General features: G+C 37.6%; 1 protein-coding gene across 42 annotated transcripts in view; it reads left to right on the top strand.

Annotated features, from left to right (window-relative positions):
- Phf21a (PHD finger protein 21A) overlaps positions 1-23,116 on the top strand; it is a 174,194-nt gene that overhangs the window by 29,803 nt on the left and 121,275 nt on the right. For 18 of the 42 annotated variants that reach the window (XM_035446666.1, XM_035446669.1, XM_035446670.1 and 15 more), the window contains 4 exons: positions 997-1,108; positions 6,469-6,612; positions 14,209-14,241; positions 16,781-16,867. In XM_035446666.1, the coding sequence (XP_035302557.1) occupies positions 6,559-6,612; positions 14,209-14,241; positions 16,781-16,867 (174 nt within the window). In that variant the 5' untranslated portion in view covers positions 997-1,108; positions 6,469-6,558. Of the gene's footprint in view, positions 1-981; positions 1,109-6,468; positions 6,613-13,827; positions 13,973-14,208; positions 14,242-16,780; positions 16,868-23,116 lie in introns of those variants that run through there. The other 24 variants (XM_035446676.1, XM_035446678.1, XM_035446677.1 and 21 more) reach the window with 7 other exon arrangements.

The raw sequence follows: 23,116 nt of genomic DNA, 5'->3' as shown, positions 1-23,116 counted from the left end.
AGACTGGCCAGGTTACTACTGTAGCTATTGGGCCTTCACCTTGAAATTGGAGCCTCTTCATGTCTTTATCTAATGTCTTGACATTAGATTGGATTCAAGTTTGAGATTGTGTTTTTTAGTATGTGTTGTTTTGTATAATTTTTAAAAGGAGAGGGGGCAAACACATTTTTCTTGATAGCTACTTTCATAGACTTTTAAACAGATTATAACTTATCATGCTTATTCAGTTTTTGGATGTCTTAATTCAGGATCCTAGATTGGGTGATCTGATATACCAAGCATCTGACTTGATATTAACTTTATTTGGAGAGTATGTGCTTTGAAAAAAAAAATCAAGCTAGAATTGTATAATCTTCTAATGAAAGGCTGCTTTAAAAAAAAAAAAAAAATCCTGTCCCCCAAATAGTAATTAGCCTAGTATGTAGAACAGTTAGAGCAGATGTTTGGTTTTGGTTTTATGAGACATGGTCTCACTCTATGTAACACTGGCTGGCCTGGAGCTGGCTATATAGACTAGACTGTCCTTGAATCTGCCTGCTGAGTGCTGGTATTAAAGGCGTGCACCACCATCATGCCCAGGGATTTTTGGTTTTGTGGTTCTTCTAATATCTCTCTGGGTTTTGAAACTAGGATTTGAATATTAGAGGGAGTCTCTTGAACCACTGAACCTTGGATTTTGCTACCATTTAATTCTATTGCCTTTCCCTCATGGGACCTTGTAAAGACTCTTTACCTTATGGTGTTATAGAACCATGGTATCTGTCTTGCGTAGCCATGTTTTTGCTTACATTGCTTACATTGGTGCACATTGAATACTGCATTTTAAGAAAATGTAGGCCTTTGTTTTCTGTAATGAATGTGTTTTGAGAAACTCTGGTTCCACAGAAACTGAATAAATATTTCTAAGGTTGGGGCTAGGGTGGGAAAAGGGTTCTGTGGTCAAATAATTTGGGAAATGCTGCATTAAACTAAGTTAAACAGGTTTCTTTACTACAGGACTTCTCAGAACCTTTAATATGCTAATGTGCATTGTGAATCTCCAAGATGGGGATATGATATGCAGCATTCTTGAATCCTTCTAATGACAGGGAGCCCACTACCTCATAAGGTAACCCATTCCTTTTTTGTACAGCTCTAATCCTTAGTTCTTTATATTGACCTGAAATTTATCTTCCATGACTTTACTTCTACTAAGTATGATATTAATTGTTTATGCTGGGACCACTACACCTTCCTGTGTTACCGTTTTTGTTGTTTTTGTGGTATATATTTATAAGTTTCTGGCCAGGCTTCCCTGAATAGCCCCCCACCCCCAATCATTCAGTGACTTTTCAGTAAATGTGGCAGCCAGTTCTAAAATCTTAGTCACTTCATCACTATGCTTTTGTGCACTACTCTCCAACCTTCATTTTGAGCTTCTATAATCTCTAAATTTTACTTCAGTGTCCACCCCCCCCACTCCTTGTTGGTATGGTTGCAATTTTAATTGGCATGCTTCCTTTCTCTACAGAAAGGTAGGAGATAGAAGAATGTGAGTGTGTAGGCAGCCTGTATCCCAGAAGCTGAGTTTGACCTGTACACTGGGCTGAGCCTAATAGTGGGGAGGAGGTACAGCCTCTGAGTAGAATGTTGTGCGAATTCCTAGGCTGACTCAGAATCCACAAGAGCCATTGGGCTGTAGTGCTGTGAGCTTGATACATACATAATCTTTAGAAAAAGGAACCACCTGTTCCCTTCCTTGTAAACCCAGACAAACAGTATTTAACAGACAAGAAACCTTTATTAATTAGTAAACAACAGTAAGTGTTTAATAGTTTGGAAACACTCAGATAGTTATGGTGGCTTTGTCCATAGCTGTCATACCAGGACTTGAGCATACAGACTGGTCAGACTCTAAGAGTAGGCAGCCTCCAAAGTTAGGATTGTCAAGCTTTATGAGGGACATTTTCTGTTGATTTGTGGAGTGTCACCAAAGAAATACTGTCCTGAAAATAAATAAGGTTGTAATGAAAATTTGCAGAATAATAAGGAAAAATGAGATTTTCCTATTTAAAATAGTAACCTTCTCAAAGAACGTGAATGTGAATGTGGAGCAGAAGCAGATGCTTGAAATACATGTATAGAGAGCACAGAGCTCTTTTTAGGGACAGTTTCAGAGCATACCATGTTGTGAACTTATTAAGTAACTCTTGGTTGGCCTGGAAGATTTGTACAGGAAAAAGAATTCATGTCAATTTTGCAGTGAAGTATTTCTTAACAATAAAAAGGGGTTAGAGCTTCCCTTCAAAGGGTCATAATAAAAGACCCTGAGACCGTGTGCCTTCACCGTGGAAGACCCGAGGCTGTGTACCTTCACCACAGAAGACCGAGTCCATGTGCCTTCAGCATAGAAGACCTCAAGTCTGTGTGTCTTCCTGGTGAAAGACCCCTGAGACCTTGTGCCTTCCTGTTGGAAGACCACAAGGCCGAGTGCCTTACTGGCAGAAGACCCCCAAGGCTGTGTGCCTTCTTGGAGACTGTTCAGAGTAATTGCAGCCTCATTCTTAGAGGATTTAGGATTTTTACATTTTATTTTTTATTTTCAGATTCATTTTTATTATTTTGGGTGTACAAGTGTTTTGCTTGCAAGTACATCTTTGCACCAAATGAGTTCCTGGTGATTGAGGAGGTGGGTGTTGGGAATCAAACCTGGGTCCTTTGCAAGAACAAGTGACCTCAGCCACAGAGCCAAGCCAACTGTCCAGCCTGAGAATTTGAGAAGTTTTTGTTCAAAGTTTAAGCATGAAAAAGTATGTCAATAGCCCCAAACTTGATGGTTTGCAAAAGGCTTTTCTAAGACTTTAACTTGATTTAAACATCATAACAGTCCTAATATAGGTGACATGAGCCCATTTTCCCAGTGGATAAAATTGGCTACACATTGAAATAAGTGTGTGTGTGTGTGTGTGTGTGTGTGTGTGTGTGTGTGTGTGTGTGTGTGTGTGTGTTAATGCCTCTTATGTCCAGGCTGTCTTTGAACTCCCTATGTAGCTAAAGATGGCCTTGAACTCCTGATTCTTCTGTCTCCACCTCCCAAGTGTTATGATTACAGATGTGTACCCTGGTATCTGGGTTTTCTACTTTGTTTTGTTTTGTTGCTGGAGAGGCTTAGGTTACCTGGTGGTTTAATGTGTAAAGTGTTGAAAAATTAGGTTAGCATGTTGCGCTAGGCAGATGCCCTCAGTGATGGAGGTATGTGGAGATGTTGGGTAGAAAGGATCTATTTACTGTCTTGTGAGTCTGTTTATAGTCACCTTTCAGTAACTGATTTGTTTTACTCTCTGTCTCACCTTATTAGAATTGGGCAAATATAATAAATCATTTTTTGTACATTTAGAAATAACAGCTTTTGGGGGCTGATGAGATGACTCAGCAGGTAGAGGCACTTGTCACCATTCCTGAGGACCTGTTTGATCCCCAAAACTGGTGGAAGGAAAGAACCAATTTCTTCAAATTGTCCTCTGACCTCCACACACACTCCATGGCATGTTTACCCCCACCCAGTAAATAAATGGTATTTTTAAAAGTAACTCCTTTTTGTGATGCTGCAGACTGCTCTAAATATTGTTCATGTGAAGCTGCATATGCTAAGATCCCAGTGCTTTTTAAAGGCTCCAACACGTTTGGCTTGAGTTTATAAATTATAACTTTATGTATTTTAATTGTATAGACCAACCTCTTAAAACAACTATTCAGAAAGAGATTTTCTGGTGAAAGATTTCAAAATCATCTTCTAGTCCCTCATAAGATTCTCTGTGACCAGTTACAATTTTTTTTAACCCTTCAGTCTTATTCTAGCATAAAATGGGTAATTGGCATTTAAATGCCTTTGTATATCTCTAATAAGCAGACAACAACCTGATGGAGGAAGTAAAAGCTGTCGGCTCCTTGTTAGCTTGACTGGCAGCCTTGTTTTACAAGGCACACTTTGACATTTAGAGTCTCCAGGTTAAAACCTTGTTTTTACTCTTTCCTCCCTCCTTTCTGCTCTCCTTCCCTCCACCCTCCATTTTCTTTATTTCTTTGAGACAGGATATCATGTCGCCTAGGTTGGTCTCAAGCTCATTGTATAGCTCAGAGATAGGCCTTGAACTCCTGTGTCTGTGCCCTCATACTCAGCTACTTTTTTCTTTTTTAAGGTATTTGTTTTGTTTTTTCTTGTATGTTATAAATGTTTCTGTTTTTTTTATTCTCATTAATTTTTTTCTTGAAGGGAGATATGCATTGTCTTTGGAAAATTTGAGAATATTGATACTCCCCCAAAGAAGAAAGTTAAGTAGCTTTTAGTACTGTCACCCAGAGATGGCTTTCAGCAGATTATGAAGTGCATCAGACCCACCCTAGGCAGCTTAGAGTTTGTTAGTATGTATCTTCAGCACAATATGCAAAAAACCTTTCTTCTTAAATTTATGTTTCTGTCATTATTCCAGATTGGTGTTTTCATAGTCATTGGTCAGTCATTAAAATTCTTGTGAGTATACATCCGCTTTAGGATGGGTTTCATAAAGGTATTTTCATCTACATGTGTCAAGTACTTTGACTAAATTCACACTTTTTACTGGTCATTCTTATTCCTTGTGAGAATTGCTTTTCTGTACATTTTTGTTAATTAATGTGCGAAAGCCCTGACTGTATAAATGATGCTAACCTTTTGTGGTGGGTATTTTAGGTTCTTTGTGTCTGTGATCTGCTTGTTTTCAGAGTTTGAGTTTAGCTGAGTTGTGGTGGTATGTGTTATCAACAGTGGAATAAAAGAGGCCTTTCTGATTTTGAACATGCTCTTGCAGTGGGTTATCCTTAATATAAAAAGACTTTCAGAGAATCTTTTTGGACATATTTCCTGGTAGAACTTTGCAAAAATTAAGACTATGTGGGGTTTTTTTGTTTTTGTTTTTTTTTAAAGAACTGTAATAGAAACTGGGTGTGGTAGATTACATTTATAATCCTTGCACTCAGGAGGCCAAGGTTGGAGGATTACGAGTTCAAGGCCAGGCTGGGCTCTACAGAAAGTTTAAGGCAAGTCTGGGCTACACAGTAAAACTCTGTAAAACAGAACTGTCCTGTATAAATTAAGAGTTTGAGAAGGGAGATTATTTTAGCATTTAAAATTGAATTAGCTGGTATAGTTTTCAAATTAGCAGTTGCAAATAGAGAAAGTGTAAATGACCACAGAAGTCTTGCTCTACATGAGTTACTAATGATTCTGGTATTTATTATAATTCCAAACAGTTTTTAGGCTAGTAGGTGACTGAATTTAATGACATGTTTCCTTTTCAAAATTATTTCCCCTAAATATCCTGCCTGTATGAATTTTTTGGTTAACAGTAAATCTTCGCCAACTTCTAGAGATGTAATTTTGAAGGAATTTTGACCTTTGAGAATTTAATCTGTTTTAGGTTAGAATATTCTGATTTTACATAACATAATATATAAATCCTGATGAGAGACTGTCAATGATGTTTTATTCCCAGAGAGGTGAAATAAATATAATGGAAACTAGAAATCTTAAGGATATATTTTATAGTTAATGATATCATCATAGTTCAATTAACTCAGTTTTACAAAAGTTTGAGAAACTCAGTCTGATGAGGACTATCAGTATGTAAATGGTTGCTAGAGAGTCTGGTGGCCATGAGTCTCATTATATTGTTGTCAGGTGCAAGTTTCTTTCCTCAGTGCCAAAAAGCAGCACCAGCTACAGCGTTTATAGGTCTAAGGAAAAAAAAAAAGAGACTTTTAAGAAAGTTTAAATTTATTCAGACAAAAATTACTTTTGCTTTGATAGAATACCCCAAATCATAATCACATTTAAGAAAAGAAAAAAAAAAAGTTAAAAGAGAAATTAGCCATTTGGTTAAGCTGCAGTATAGTGATGGTGTGGGATTGGAAGGTGAGACCAGGCATCCCATTTACAGTCATAAATCCAGACAACGCCTCCACACACAGTTACACATATGGTTAGAGAAATGCAGTGGCAAGTTTGAAAAGGAGACAATGGTCACTACAAAGCTAGAAACGTGCCAGTATTAAGACTATCTCCAGTTCTACCCATGAAGGTCCCTCCGGAGAGCTCCTGTTGTGTCTGTGTGTTCTGGATGATGACAGCCTCCCCTGATAGCTCTCGTCTAGGTGGAAGTGGTCCTTCAGCTCCCTGCCCTCAGTGCTGAGCACGCAGTGGTGTTGGTGTGTTTTCTTGACCATCACGTTTGCTGTTGCATTTCCTTTCTCAGTTATTTGAAGTGTTCTATAGAGGAATGCTCAAAGGAAGAAAACCCAGAAAGTTTTCATACTGAATTGTTTTTTTAAAAGTCCTTTGGGTGATACTTTCTTCCTTGTGTTACAAAATATAACATTTTTAATTTAATTATTTTGACAAAAATTTTCTTCATTCCCAGCACAATGATCCCAAACATTTTATGATCTCTACAGCTGCAGCAACAAGAGGAGCTTATTATTTTAAACGGAGGCTGAAGACACTGTAGAATTAGCAGACATAAGAGAAAGTGGAGAAGGTAGAGGATGGAGTTGCAGACTCTACAGGAGGCTCTTAAAGTGGAAATTCAGGTTCACCAGGTATGTTGTGTGATTGACTGTCCATACATACTGTGTTGCTAAGGAAACAGGCCCAGCTTTGTGTTTTGGTCAAGTTATGCAATCATTCTAAGACTTACCCAATGACCATGGCATTTGCCCACAGTCACTGCTCCACAAATGCACTCTGACTGCTTTTAAGAACTTTCATAAGATACTCCAGAAATGTTTTCCAGAAAAAAAGGACTGGAAATATTTTTTTTCATATACTAAAGGTATTTGGAAAAAACAACTCTGTTTGCAGTTTTTCTGGCCCATTTGAAGGCCTTCTGTACACATGACACCTTCCTTGTATGTGGTTTTTTTTTATTTATTTTTGATCTTTTGTGATAGGGCCTCACTAGATCAAATTGGTTGGCCTGGAACTCCCCATGTAAACTACATTGACCTTGAAGTTGTGCTTCCCCAGTGCTCACTTTCCTCGTTTGACCATAATAAAAACGAGATGTATTTAAGCTAAGTGTGTACATACTTACTACACATGCTAATACCTGTGTTCATCCATGACTCATCTCTGTGCCTTGTCACAGTCTCTCTTTATTCCTTTTTGATGATCCCAATCTTTAGTAAGGAAAATCTGGTTGCTGTCATCAATATTTAAAGTGCTGTAATTCTTACACTTTTATCTCAGATAAAAGTAAACAAACCTTTAAAGTATATAACTAGAAAATGTGTATATAAATTTTATATTAATTTCATAGACTTGTTTCTATAGTATGCAACCTTAATAAAACACTTAATATATTTTAATTTGTATATGTTGACATGGAAATATATAAACAAACATATAATTACAATCAAGACAGGAGAATAACTAAACATTAACATTTATTGTACAAACAGACTATCACTGTTTCATTTTTTAGACATCAGCTGGGCATTGGGCTTGAGAAACACAAATAAACATACATGTGCATAATCTTTGGTATTTAAAAATGATGAATGTAACAGGAAAAATAAAAGATCCAGAGACAGATATTGGGGCTCAAACTTCAAGCTGAAGATAAGAAAAGCAAAGCAGTTGAGTACTACCTCTCACTATATCTCAGACTGAAAGGTGATCCTGGCTCCACCAAACCTCAGACTGCTGCCTCTCCTCAGTGTGGCTGGAGAATCCTGAGACTGAGACCTAGCTCCTGCCTTATATAACTCCCTAATGCTGGGATTAAAGGCATGTGATCCCAGGTGCTGAGATCATCTTTGTATGAGCTGTTTCTCTTTAGAATTGGATCAGTCTTGTGTAGATCTGGGTGGCCTTGGACTCACAGGGATCTGTCTACCTCTTAATCCTGAGTCCTAGGATTAAAGGTGTGTACCACCATCTAGCTTCTGGCTGTTGGGATTAAAGGTCTGTGCCTAGTTCCTATGGCTTGTGGCTTACTTGGCTTTCTGAATCCTCAGGCAAGCTTTAATAAATCATAAATAATGCGTCACCACAGGTATACAATGATCTACCATGTAACATTTGGTGAATGTGGGGATGGGATGGGTGGATAAAGGGCACTATTTTGTGTGTGTGACATTTTGGGTTGAACTCAGGACTTTGCATATGGCAGTTACTGCGATACCATGAGCTGCATTTCCAGTTAGAATATACTTTAGTTTTAGGGTATCACTTCAAACTGTTAGTCTTCCTGTTTCAACTTTCTGAGCACTGGGATTAAAATTTTGAGCCACCACACATTGCTTTTTAAAGTATTTGTTTTGGGGTATAGTTTCTCTTGTTTTTTATCTCATGTGAGCTAATACAGCATTGATTTCTGAAATTGTTGGGATATATAATTTGGGTTTTCCTATTGCCCCAAATTAATGTGGATTAGAACTGACAGGAAGGCTTCAAAGTTACTTGCTATGTATGCTTTTGTTGTTTTCCCCATGGAGCTCTTTGTTTGGAAGTCCCTGCTGCTGCTCTGGACCTTGTGGATCCTTTGCTCAGTAGTTGCCCTGTAGGGTATGCTTCTTTTACTAAACAATAAGGTATGCACATCTTGTTTTATTTGCCTTGCTTTTGGTCTTTATTGAGTATAGTAAAAATTTATTCATAAAACCAAATTTTTTGGACCAAAATTATTTTTAAAATTATTCTTTCATGTGTATGCCATGTATGTGCACCACATGTGTGCCTGGTATCTGTGGAGGCTGGGGAGGGTATCAGATCTCCTGGAACTGGATGCTGGGAATTGAACCTGGCTTCTCTGGGAGAGCAGCTTAACCACTGAGCCATCTCCCAGCCCCTGGATGAAAATATTTTAACATAGAGGAATATTGAACCTATTTCAGGTCAGTGGCAAGTAACAAAACTTAAATTCATAATTGTTTAAAGCTGTTGTCACCAGTAGATTTTGGGAATAGAGTAATAATTTGAAATCTGTGTGAATCAAAGATAATTTTTTTCTCCTCTTAAGAAATTTTAGAATACAGTTTACATTCTTTTAAATCCTCGTCATAAGATACATGTACCAAATAAATATTTCTTGAAAGAATTGTGTATAAATTGAACTTTTAAAAAAGATTTATTTATTATGTATATAATGTTCTGTCTGCATGTTTGCCTGCATGCCAGAAGAAGGCATCAGAGCATGTTATAGATAGTTGTGAGCCTCCATGTGGTTGCTAGGAATTGAACTCAGGACCTCTGTAAGAGCAGGCAGTGCTCTTAACCTCTAAGCCACCTCTCCAGCCTCTAAGTTGAACTTTTAAGTATTATTTTATAATTTGAAATCAGGTATCCTACTTACGTAAACACACCAGTTTTGAAAAATGTAGTCTTCATGATAATGTGTTAAAGTTCAATTAAAGATTTATAATTAGAGTCAGCAAGGTGGCTTAGTGGGTAAAGGTGCCTACTGCCAAGCTACACAATGTGAGTAGATCCCTGGGATCTACATAGTAGAAGCAGAACTGAGTCCTGAAAATTGCTGTCTGACCTCTACATGTGGGTGCACATGTGTGCTCTCGCTCTATTTCTTCCTCATACACACTCAATAAAAATAATAAAATAGCTAGGTAATAGTGACGTACGCCTATAATCCCAGCATTCCGGGGCCAGAGGCAGGCGGATCTCTGTGCTTTTGAGGCCAGCCTGGTCTACAGAGCCAGTGCCAGCGTAATCATTGCTGTTATGCAATTATTTTAAACACTCTGAATATTAGCTGTCAGCCTGTTTATATATTTACCTATTTGTTTTAAGTATAAAGTTATAGCCTGTTAAGTTAAATATTTTTATTTATGTATACATGTGTGTGTGTACTTGAGTATATGTTACATGCACTTTGTGCATGCGGTGCTCTGCTAGGGCAGAAGATGGTGTCAGATTCCAAGAAAGTGAAGTTACAGGCAGCTGTGAGCACCCGATGTGGGTGCTCGAGACAAACCTGGGTCCTCTGCAAGAGTATCAAATGATCTTAGCTGCTAGTCATCTCTTCAGTCCTCAAATTATAGTCTTATTTTCATCTTTAATTATTTTACATTTTATCTGTGAATTTGAGTACCAATTAATACATTTTAAATTATTTATTATTGTGTGTGTGAGTGCACTCATGATACATGTTTGTGGGCATGCATGCCATGGTGCTTGTGTGGAAGACAGACAAATTTTGTGGAGTTGGTTTTCTTCACCTTTATGTGAATCCCAAGCTTGTTTTGTGTGTGTATGTGTGTGTGGGGGGGTATGCACATGTGTGTACATGTGTGTGCACCCACACAGGACAAGGGTGGTCATTGGATATCTTTCTCTATCACTGTCCAGCTTTTCTTTTGAGACGAGGTCTCTCATAGAACCTGAAGCTCACTGATTGGCTAAACTGGGTGACCAGTGAGGTCCCAGGATCCCCTGTCTGCATGTCTTAACTCTAGGGTTAGAGGTATACCTCCACACACCTGGCCTTTTTTCATGAGTATCAGGGATCCGGACTCAAGACTTATGCAACTTTTTATTGACTGAGCCATCTGCTTAGTACCCTATTTTCCTATTTTTGAAAAAAAAAAAAACCAGTAAATCTAAATGATAGTATTTATTCTGAAAACTGATCCTGTGATGATGATGCATGTAGTTCTTGAACATGATACATTCAGGATGGCCAGAATTGATGCCAGAACATGAATCTTGGGTATTAGATGGAAGCTAAAGCAAGAATGGACTTTTAACTAAATATTAAAGCAAACACCAGCTTTTGATGCATTTTAGTTAGGGAATGAAATTAGGTAAAAGTCAAGCTTTTAGGGTAAAATCTATGTTAAGAAGTTGCCTAGTGTTGCTGTGGTGTGAGTTTGGTTTCCTTATGTTTCTGCATGTGTAGGCAGATGCACAAATGTGTACATAGTTTATGGTCAGTAAATACTTGTGGGTGTGTGTGTTGGAGTCTGTTTCATGGTATTAACTTCATATGGGATGGAGACTAGTATAAAACAAGCAGAAGTTAACAAACTTTTTCTGTAAAGGGCCAGATGGTAAAGTATTTTAGACTGCAGGTCATTTATAATCTGTGTCACTGCTCTGCTGTGCTATTGAGCCGACAGATCAGCCACAGACAGTGTATAAACAAAAAGGCATGGCTCAGTTTCATAAGACTTTATCTAGGAAATGTGGTGGACTGGATTTCCTTGCTTGGATGTTGTTTTCTTTGACATAATATAGATCATGGAAAATGGCATCAGTCATTCAGTGGAAAATAATTGATAACACAATTCCAGCTTAAAGTCATCTGGGATATGGATGGTCTAGTGAGTTCCTTGTCTTGTTTGTGGTGTAACTGCTTATACATAGAAAACTGATTTATTTATTTCCTGCAGAGATGGATCTTACTAGTCAATTTTTAAATTCTAGTAGCCATGGGCTACATTGGTTGCTTAGAGGTTAAGAACACTTGTTGCTTTTGCAGAACCCAGGTTTGATTCCTAGCACCCACATAGTGGCTTATAGCCATCTGTAACTCTAATTTTAGAGGATCTGACGCCCACCTCTTATATCTGAGGGTGGCAGGCATGCATGTGTTACAAATATGAAGCAGAATATCATGCACATACTTACATGCAAGCAAAAAACTTATATACATTAAATAAATATATAGCAATTTTAAAAAATCCTGTGTTATGGAAGGAAAGATCTTTCATCCTCAAAAATAACTTTACAGATAATAGCCAGTTCTGCAGTAACATCATCAAAAAGGACACTTTTTTTTTTAAAGTATTATTAAATTTTATGTGTGTTTTGTGTGTCACAGCACACATGTAGACATCAGAAGGCAACTGTGTGGAGTGGTTCGCTGCTTCCACCAGGTGGTTTTTTTTTTTTTTTTTTTTTAATATTTTATTTATTTATTATGTATACAACATTCTGCTTCCATGTATATCTGCACACCAGAAGAGGGCACCAGATCTCATAACGGATGGTTGTGAGCCACCATGTGGTTGCTGGGAATTGAACTCAGGACCTCTGGAAGAGCAGTCGGTGCTCTTAACCTCTGAGCCATCTCTCCAGCCCCCCACCAGGTGGTTTTTAAGGATAGAGCTAAGGTTGTGAGTCTTGGTTGGACATAGCCTTTGCCCACTCAGCCATCTCCCCAGCCCAAATCAGCTTTTAAAATACAAGTATGGCTATATTTGTAAGGATGAATACATTCCGTTCTATTAAGCTTGCAGTTGATGTATTACTGTCCAGATTTAGATGAGGCTACTGAAAAGATAGTTTTGTCAAACATGAAGCAGAATTTCATCATGTACAATTGTGTATTTTAGTACCAGGAAGAAAGACTTTGTCCAGTTAGAATACATGCCATACCATTCACCAAGCATTTCTTGGCCTATTGCAACCTGGTCACTCATCTTAAAATTAGTCTAATGTGTTTATCACATAGCATTTGAAGCAGCAAAGCTGAGTTGGGTTCATTGCTTTTAGAAAGAGGCACAATAATAACAGGATTTGTTAGCTGACTGCTTGACAATGAAGAAGTAAAAGGGTTGGACAAGATGGTTAAGTGGATAGAGGGCCCTGCCATCAAGCCCAAAGACCTGATTTTTATTCCTGGGATCTACATGATGAAAAGAGAGAATCAGCATCTGAAAGTGATCCTCTACTTCCACATGTGTACCATGGTACATATGCACATATACACACAAAATATTTAGAATAATATATGTTTAATTTAATATACATAAACTAAAAATAAAATATTCAATTTTAAATAAAAAATATTTAATAAAAACAAATATTTTAAATAAAATATTTAATTAAATATTACATAAATTTAATTAAAATATTTAATTTAAAAAAGAACTAAACCGGTGGTGGTGGCACATGCCTTTAATCCCAGCACTTGGGAGGCAGAGGCACTTGGATCTCTGTGAGTTCAAGGACAGACTGGTCTATAGAGCTAGTTCCAGGACAGCCAGGACTCACAAAGAAACCCTGTCTGGGGAGGAAGGGGGCAGAGGGGAAATACCTAGACTAAAAAAATTTAAAAGGCATAAGAGCTCATTATAACATTGCAGTTTGGGAGTTTTTTTTGTTTTTTGTTTTTTTTTTTTTTTACAAGTCATTGTTATGTAGTATTGTATAATTAATTCATATCATCACACCTCAAACTATAAGAGGTTGGCTTCTATTTAATAAAGTAGATGAGTGTGTTGTGTATTTTTTTTTAATAACAACATTTTAAAAGTGCCTTGTTACCCAAAGAATGTGACAGCTCTTTCTATCATTATGTGAAAAATTCACTTGGAAAAGATCTAATCCTAGATACCCTATTTTGGGTTTTAGGAGGCAGCCTTTTCATCTTATTTTATTATTTAAATTTGTCTGTCCACAGCTATTGTTACCCTTGGGTTTTTTACCAGTTGGGCTAGGTCAGATGACATTTATTTATTATTTGATGTGTTTGAGTGTTTTGTCTGCATGTATGTTTGCACCGTATGTGTGCCTGATACCTACAGAGGCCAGAAGAGGGGATTAATCTCTGGGACTGCAGTTACAGGTGATTGAGAGCAGACAGAATAAAGTCACTTGACAGGAGGCCCCTGCCAAACCTGTACTTTGCTGTATACATACAATCCTGTTTTGTATGGGAATAGATAGCTTCTTACACACCTGATTTGTGAATCCATATGGTGGCAGTATTTTAAAGGGGTATTTGGCCTTTGGAGCATCCTGCTTATTTGTTTTGTTTGCTTGTTTTAAGACAGGGTCTCACTATGTAGCTCTGGCTATCTGGAACTTACTATGTAGACCAGGCTGACCTCGAACACACAGAGATCTGCCTGCCTCTGCCTCCTGTTTGCTGGGATTAAAGGCATGCGCCACTATGTCCAGCAGAAGTCACTGTCCTCCTCCACACTGACAAATCAGGTACTTTTTATTTCAAATATAAAGGGATAGTTAATTCTTTATTCTATTACAAAGAGTGCTTCATTAGCCTTTTACAGACATTCATTAGCCTTTTACAGACGTCACCAAACTTTTAGTTTATTTTCATGGTGATACTGATTTATTTTTATTTTATGTGTGTATGTGTGTGTGTGTGTGTCCAACCCTAATGAGTTAGTATTTGAGACTGACAGTTCTTTTTCTCTCTTTATTACCAGAAACTGGTTGCTCAAATGAAGCAGGATCCACAGGTAAAAAAAACTTCATGTTATTAACTTAATTTTTAAATATACAACAATTGAAAGTGACAATAAACTAATAAGATGCAGAGGTTAGTTGATTTTAAAACAGTTTCATCCCAAACAGCACATGTATTTGCATGTTGATAATCATGTTTATAGGTTTAAAAAAAAGTCCAGTTGTATAAAGTTGCTGTTGTTTCAGCAATTTTGTTAATGTCATTTTGTTTTTGTTAATTGCTCTATTTGTTTAAAAAAAAAAGAGGTTTAACAGACTTCATATAGCTTAAATTTCTGTCTTTAAAAAACTACTTTTGAAGCTGGGGGTAGGGGTAGGGGTAGGGGTAGGGGTAGGGGTAGGGGTAGGGGTAGGGATCGTAGTGGCACAGGCGTTTAATCCCAGCACTCAGGAGGCAGAGGCAGTGAATCTCTGATTCTGAGGCCAGCCTGGTCTACAGAGCAAGTTCCAGGACAAACAACTTTTGAGACTCTAGACTGGCTTCAAACTCACCATTCTCCTCCCTTGACCTCTTCAAATGCTGAGATTAGATGTTGTGTCCCCATAGCTGGTGTAGATTAAATCCACATATTCAGAAATAATCAGGCTTTTAAAGTCTCAAAACTTATTGAATGCCCCCACCATTTTTAATTGTGTGGAGTTTTTATGTAGATCACCTGAATACTGGATTTACTATATTCACAGTAAAACCTTTAGAATAATTTATGAAAAGTGTTAGACATTTTGTTTTTTGTACTTTGCTGTATACATACAATCCTGTTTTGTATGGGAATAGATAGCTTCTTACACACCTGATTTGTGAATCCATATGGTGGCAGTTTTGTTTTGTTTTGGGACAAGATCTCATGTTCCAGCATAGTCCCAAATTTCATATGTAGCTAAAGATAACATTGGTTTCTTAATCCTCCTGCCTTTAACTCTCCAGTGCTGAGGTTATAGGTATGTGCCACCATACCTGGCTTTACAATTTTTATCTTTGAAAGAATCCTTGAAGGTTTCAGAAATATCTTACATAATATAATAATTTATAAAATGTTAAGCTTAATTTTTACAGGTGTTTTGATTTGTATATTTTATTCTCTTCTATAGAGAATTTTTCCTCCAAAGTTACCTTGCTCTCTAGTGATTCATGTTTATTATTCAGGTAGTGTTTTCTTGGTAACTTAGACAGTGGGTCATACATGCCTCTCTATAAAGTAAAATATTTTTTTTGGTACTGAGGCAGATTAATTTTCTTTTAAGTTAGGTACAATATTCATCTTGATGACTCAGTGATCTTACTGTTATATTTTAATACAACTCATTGACTCTGAGAAGTAGCCTTTGTGGCCACATTTATTCCTATCTGATACCTGCCTTCCATGAGAAACATCACTTTTTTTTTCTTTTTTTTCTTTTTTTTTTTTTTCCGAGACAGGGTTTCTCTGTGTGGCTTTGGAGCCTATCCTGGCACTTGCTCTGGAGACCAGGCTGGCCTGGAACTCAACAGAGATCCGCCTGCCTCTGCCTCCCAAGTGCTGAAATTAAAGACATGCACCACCAATGCCCGTCCCAAGAAACATCACTTTTTAATTTTTATTTAGTTTGTTTACAATTTAAACTGAATTTAGAGAACGAAGTGGGAATGGATTTATAGGTCCTTATATTTAATGTAGTGATCTATATTGTCAGTAACAAGTATTCTCAGAAGGTAACAGTTCTGACAATTCATGATCATATAACAGTAAATTCTTAACCTAAAAAATCTGAGGGTCAGTAACTTATTGGACAACAGTTTATATGCCTTCAGAGAAGCCTTATGTCAAGTACACCTGAAAAATCCCAAATGAGGTAAGCTGAGTACAGAAAGAATATGTGCCTGACAGATCAGGCAGGGAAATGAGGAGCTATGTATGAAACAAGTAAGTCAGTCTCTCACTGAGGTGCCTTTGAGCCTTTCTGCCATGTTGAACATTTGAAAACTTTAATAACCCATCCCCCTGCCCCTGCAAAAGGCAGGCATGCTCCGTGTATTTCATCTAAAATAGTACTCCCCCCCCCCCATTCTTAGAATTTCAGCATGTTGATTTGAATGATGTGCTGTGAAGGCAGCTACAGTGCTGACAGCTTTCCAAATCTAGGCTAAAATAACAAATGTATTTTACTAAATAAGAGAGAGGACAAGTAGAGAAAAGCTTCTTATCTTTGTTGATAATGCCGCTAAGCAGCGGGGTAGCATACTTTAACCTCCATTTTCCTGTTTTTGTCTGATTAGTAGAGCTTTAGATTTTCTGTCAACTGATACTTTCTATAAAGAATAACAATATTTTAGGAGAAAGGTGCTATTAGAGTACAAGATGACAATGTATAAAACTTCCTATAATTTAAAACAGTTGTGAGAAAGCTGTCCCTGTTTTAGGGGTTGATGTTATTATGCTTATAATTTAATGCATGGAAAATTTGATAGCTAAAGCTTGCTTCATCACTTGTAATGCAGTATATGTACAGTCTTCCTGATACTATTATGTTAACAAATGAATATCTTTCTCACAGATATTTTTTCTTTCCAATCAGAATGCTGACTTAAAGAAACAGCTTCATGAACTCCAAGCCAAAATCACAGCTTTGAGTGAGAAACAGGTAGGGAAGGCGGGGACATATTTTTAACATTGTGTTCTAAAGATATGTGTGCTTGAAGCTTCTAAGAGAACTGCTGTTTTTCTTCATGTGTGAAAATAAGTGTGGGCAGTCAGACTCAGTTTAATTTTGCTTGAGCTGTTTATCTATTTTTATTTTTGGTTGAAATCAGTCTCTAGAGTATCCCATGAGTATATGCTACTGGCAGATACCTAAGAGCAATGTGGCAGGCTGCCGTTAACTGTGTTAATTAAACTGTAGTTTACCCATAGGGGTAGGGACAAAGAAAGTTAGTGGGAGTGTGTGATATGGAGTCCTGTATTGGCTGTGTCTTCTTAACTGTTTAAAGATTTGAGCTGACATTTAACTTATTAGGTAGCTCCCTATGTAGGTCTCTTGTTCTGAGTGTTGTCAAACTTTTATGGTAATATTTATTGGATGCTGACCTACTATTTGAAAACTCTTTGGAATTTGTTAGAGTTACTCTATGTAGGGCAAGAGAGGAGTATCTTGTGTTTTATACAAGGACATCTGGAAAGTGCTCTGATCCCTTTGTAGAGCAGCTTCCACTTTATCAACTGGGGCAGTTTCTGCCACCAGGTGGAGTGTGACAGTTGATAGTGCTCTAAGTATATGTCTGTGGTAAGCTGATGGAGCATCCCTTTTCTTCTTTGTCATGCCTCTCTCTCTGGTTAAAAGAGCAGTTTTTGTCTTGGAGTAAAGAGCAAGTAACTGTGAACCATTGGACAGCTCAGTGCTAGTGAAATCTTACTGAAGACTTGACAAAATGGTTTTCAGTAACTGAGTTTTATGTTGTCTAGATAATAGCAACAAATAAATTTTCCATGCAGATTTTTGATCATGTTTTTCATTACATTGAAGGGAGAAATAAACTTTGAGAACCACAGATAATCTAAGCCCAGCGAACCACTGTTTTTGATTCCTCTCTCTTTAATGCTTTCCAATCTTGTCTCTCCACAGATAGGTGTTTTAGATTAGGAGGAACCAGAGTAAAACTGGGAGGTGATGGGCTGCAGAGGCAGAGAAAGGTTTGTAAGCAGGTCTTGTTACTGGGTTCTGAAGTGATGCATGTTGGTGACCATGTCCGGCTTGCTCTGTCAGTTCTTATCCTTCGCATAGTTGCAGGGTTCCTTTGACAAGATGCCAATGAGTGAGTCACTTTTGCTGAAAGTTTCACATATTCTAGCAGGGAAAGAAGTTGAAAATGATTAGTGGATTGAGGGTGGGAAATGCTTTTACAAAGTTAAAAGAACTCAAGGCTGCATTTCAGGGAAATGGAACAATCAAAGAAAAATTTGCATTTATTTGAAAATTTTGTTTGTGACAACTAATGTCTTAGTTACTGTTCTATTGCTGTGAAGAGACACAATGACCAAGACAACTCTTATAAAGGAAAACATTTAATTGGGGCTTGCTTACAGTTTCAGAGGCGTAGTCCATTATCATCATGGCCAGGAGCATGGTGCTAGAGGAATAGCCAAGAGCTACATCTGATTCACAGGCAAAGTGTGGGGTAGGGAGAGAAGGAGACAGAGAAGAGGTGGTGGGGGGATCCAGAGAAATACAGGAAAGGAGGGAGGGATGGGAGAGGGAGAGAGACTGGAATTAGCATGGGCTTTTGAAACCTCACAGCCTGCCCCCAGTGACACACTTCCATATTCTTCTAATCCTTTCAAAGAGTTCCTTTCCCTGGGGTGACTTAAGCATCCAAATATATGACCCTGCAGAGGCTATTCTTTACTTTTTTGTTTTTTGCTTTGAGACAGGGTTTCTCTGTGTAGCTTTGGAGCCTGTCCTGGAATTCACCCTGTAGACCAGGCTGGCCTTGAACTCACAGATCTGTCTGCCTCTGTCTCCCGAGTGCAGGGATTAAAGGCATGAGCCACCACTGCCTTGTTCTCGACACATTTTTATATATCTATTTGTAAAGTTAATTCTACAAATAAACTATAAACATTTTTCTTTATTAAAGAAATACAACATTGCAGATAGTCATCAATTCTTACAGTAGACTTACTAGGTCTTATTCATCGATACAACTTCAGTCTTTGATAGTGCTTTGTTTGGAAAATATAGTTTTCAATTAACATCCTCTATGGCTAAAACTCAATGTATTGTCTTGAATGTTTGTTTGGAAGTTTCTAGTGCTTTCAAACTTTAGCTTGAGATTCCTGAATAGAAATTCTAGGGTGGGTTTAGAAGGCAGCTTCACCTATAGGGATTCAATTTGTCTCTGACAGTTTTAACTCAAAATATTCCTAGACTTGGTTGGCAAAATAAACTGTATGCTATGTAGCCAATTAAAATCATGGTTAGTGATGTAGAAAAGCTTCGGCTAAGAGGCATTTATGACTTTATATGCATTACATGTATGTGGGAATGCAAATGTGTGTGACAACAGTATCGGTAGAAAATGTTGGGAGGTGGTGATTTTACATATCTATAAATACACATATATATTTTAAATATATATTAAATATATATTTATATAAATATAACATATATATATTTCCCCCTTATTCTCCTGTGTGTATTTTCTAAAATCTCCATAGTACGTTTCATTTTTAAGATAGGGAGAAAAACAAGAAACATTCAAAAAATAAAAGTTTGACACCAATCTTTGGTCTGGAATAATTAGCAGTTGAAAACCTTGTGACATTCTCTTCATGATAGATGATCCACTCTAATCAGAGAATTCAACTATTTAGTGAGGCTAACTTGTGGAGGCAGTTACTCATTTTCTTAACAGGATTCATTCTCATTCCTAACCCCCCCCCCCCGAGTTTATATCTGATAACAGTATATAGTCTGTGGCAGAATCGAGAGATTCTGATTCCAGAGCCAAAATGCTCAGTTGCTTCAGTGTTCTGCTTTAATTCTCACTTCTTGTAGAAACAATCTCTTTTTCTTTTTCTTTATTTTTTTTTTTCTCCTGACAGTTCTAGAGATGGAACCCAGGGCTTTGCGCATGTTAAGCAAATGCACTGTTATAACCGCACTACACCCCTAGCCCAACAGGCAGTCTTAACATTCCAAAGTGTATCTTTTGTCCTAGGAGAATTTAGGCCAAAGTTGATACTCATTCAAATTGGTTTTCCCTGCCTCAGTTTGCTAAGCCTACCTCTCTGGCTTCACTTTACTGCTGAAAGTTGTTATTTCCTCTGAAGCCAACTGTGAAGCCTCTTTCTCCACTCATAATTTCATTGAAGCCTCTATTTTTTCTTTATGGTTAATGCTATTTGCAGTTAAGTTTGTCTGTGAATGGCTTAAACTCCCACTTAGATGGCTTCAACAGGCATACTTCTACTGTCTGTCATCTAAAAGCTCTGTAGTGGACTAGGCTGGAAAGAGTATCTACACAGTGTCAGCGACCCAGGCACCTCCTGTTCTGTTGCTCTGCCATTCTCAGCATGAAGCTTCTTCGCATCAGAGTCCAAAATAGCAGCTCCATCTGCTGAGAAGGGGGGAATCAACAGAGAGGGAGCCCTTTTTTTTTAGAGGATGTTTACTGGGAGCTTTCTGTACCTCTCCAGTTAAATCTCTTTGATTTGAACTTAGTCACATGATCTCCCTGGTAGCAGAGAAGACTGGGAAGTGTAGTTTATTTCTGGAGCCTGTGGCCAGATAAATTTAGGCACTATATACTGCAGCTAATTACAGTTTGTACCGCCATGGCATATCTCAGTTTGTGATCACATATCTACTTATAATTATTATTTTTAAAATATCTTACTAGATGGTTTCAAGAAGACAGGGTCTTGTCAGTGGAGTGAGGGTGTTTCTGATTCTTTTGCCTGCTCTTGGGATACTTTTTCTCCTATGGGGTTGCTTCACCCAGCCTTGATGTGAGGGTTTGTACCTGGTTTTGTTGTGTCTTTTTATGCTGTGTTCTGTTGATGTCCCTGGGAGTCCTGCTCTTTTCTGCAGGGAGATGGAAGAAGTGGGGATGGAGGGAAGTGGGAGGAGTGGAGGGAGGGGAACCGGTGGTCAAGATGTATTGTATGAGAGAAGAATAAATAAAAACTAAAAATAATAATAATAATAATAAAGACAGGGAATTTTCTCATCTCCTTCTTTATCCTTAGTATAATATTTCCCACAATATTTATCATCTTTATTTATTTGGAGAGAGGTACACCCATGCCATCGTGTATATGCAGAGGTTAGAGGACACCTTGCAGGTTTTTACTGTTTTGTGAGTTCCAGGGATCAAACTCGGGTTGTTAGGCTTGCCTGAAGGTGTCTTTACCCTCTGAGCCATCTCGTTGGTCCTTTTACATTTCTTGAACAAATTTTATCTGACTAATTTCTCTACTTACACTTAATTTTTTTTTAATCTTGAAGAGCAGTGAGTGTATCTTGCTTTTTAGATTTAATGTAAACATTTTCTTGGTTTTTGAGTGTTCTTTTGTTTGTTCAGGGTTTTTCTACATTGCCCTGTAGGCTGGCCAGGAATTCACTTTGTAGACCAGATAGCCTTGAGCTCAGATTTACCTGCCTTTGCCTCCTGAGTGCTGGGATCAAAGGTGTGCCTCGTCACTCCAAACTTTGCATGTTCTTTTAAAACTTGATTTTTTCATAGCTTCAAATATTTGTCTATTCATAATTTATGACTGTTTCCCTATTAATAGTTGTTTTTCCTATTATGAATATTTTTATGATTAATACCTTTCTTATGTAAATCTGTTGTTGCTGATTGCCTTAAATAAATTCCTAGATGTGTGCTGGATGTATTGATCAGCTCTTATCATAACAGTTCTATATAACAAGCTAGTTTTACTGAGTGGCTTATAATATACTTATTTTCACACTAGATCTACAGGTCACTTAGAGTTTTCTTCATCCAGGCTGGCTTTGGTCAGAAAGATATGTTTCTGTTTTTTGGTTGGCTGGGCCTGCTTCCATGATTGTAAGGAATGTTTATATTTACCTTAATGTATTTATTCTGAGGCCTAGCATGAAGTAATCCTAGGCATATTTATTTCAGAGTTCAAGGCCAAACTACCAAAATTCATGCAGAGATTCCTGTTGGCATCAGATTATTACCATCTTATTAATGAAATTAAACCATGTGGCCAGGCCTTGCAAAGTTATATGATTAAAAGATGTGGATGTAAATTTTTAAAACATAACTGAAAATAATCCACAACTGTATTTGATTAAAGGCTATAAGAAAACTTTTACCACATTAAACATAAATAACAAGCCAGTCATGTAGCACATGCATATAATGCAGCACCAGGGGGTTGAAGATTAATTACCTCAAGTTCCAGTACAGTCTGGGATACCTAGTGAGTCCCAGGCTAGCCTGGGCTGAAAACAAATGGGAAGAGAGATAGTAGTGCACAGAAAGGGACTGGTTGGGCGGAGGAGAGAGACCAACTTTAGGAGAGGAAGGATGAAAGCGGGTAGTGGGGGGTGAATATAATCAAGGTATAATGATATATTTTTGAATGAAAATGTTAGACTTGAAACTCTGAGTGATAACTAAAATTATTAATAAACAAAACATAATCATTTTTAAAAAGCTTTTTACTATGTATTTCCAAATAGCCTCCAGAAAAAGCTTTCTTAGGATAGCATGTATAAGCCCTGCTTCTCCGCAGAAGAAGCTCTGTATGCTGTGCAGATCGTTGGTGTGCATTCCATGCTTATCTGAGTTGGACTTTTCAGAGAACTTGCTATTTGCCATTCAGGGAATCTCAGATATTTGCCGTTAAGTCTTAGTTTTTTTTTTTTTCCTTTTTCCTTATACTTTCTGGAACGATAAAATCCTTTGTTGTCCTGTACATTTGTTTCCCGACTCAGTTAAAGTTACTCTGTTGTCTTATACGGATTGTTTAACTCAGTAGATGAGGTACTCCTCTGGTTAACAAGTCAGTGCCATGTATGGAGCCATTTTCAATCGATCATTTTAGTAAAATAGGTTCTGAAATCTTTGGAAAGATCTCTGTATCTGCTCTAACTAGATATGTTTCCTATGCATACAACAAGCCATTAGTGGTGCTGCACACCTTTAATCCCAGCATTTGGGAGGCAGATCTCTTTGAGTTCAAGGCCAGCATGAGCATAATAAGTTCAAGACCAGCTGAGCTACATAGTGAGACCCTGTCAAAGAAAAAAAACTTCCTGTTCATAGAACAACCTAATTTAAGCCAAGTCACAGTATTAATTGGCTTCATGCTACTGTAATGAAATACCTGAGGTAAGTAATAATGAAGTTTATAGGTT

This window comes from Cricetulus griseus, chromosome 6 (genome assembly GCF_003668045.3).
Source record: "Cricetulus griseus strain 17A/GY chromosome 6, alternate assembly CriGri-PICRH-1.0, whole genome shotgun sequence".
In the NCBI taxonomy this organism is placed as follows: Eukaryota; Metazoa; Chordata; class Mammalia; order Rodentia; family Cricetidae; genus Cricetulus; species Cricetulus griseus.
Note: the sequence above shows the minus strand (reverse complement) of the source record. Positions and strands in the feature narration are given on the sequence as shown.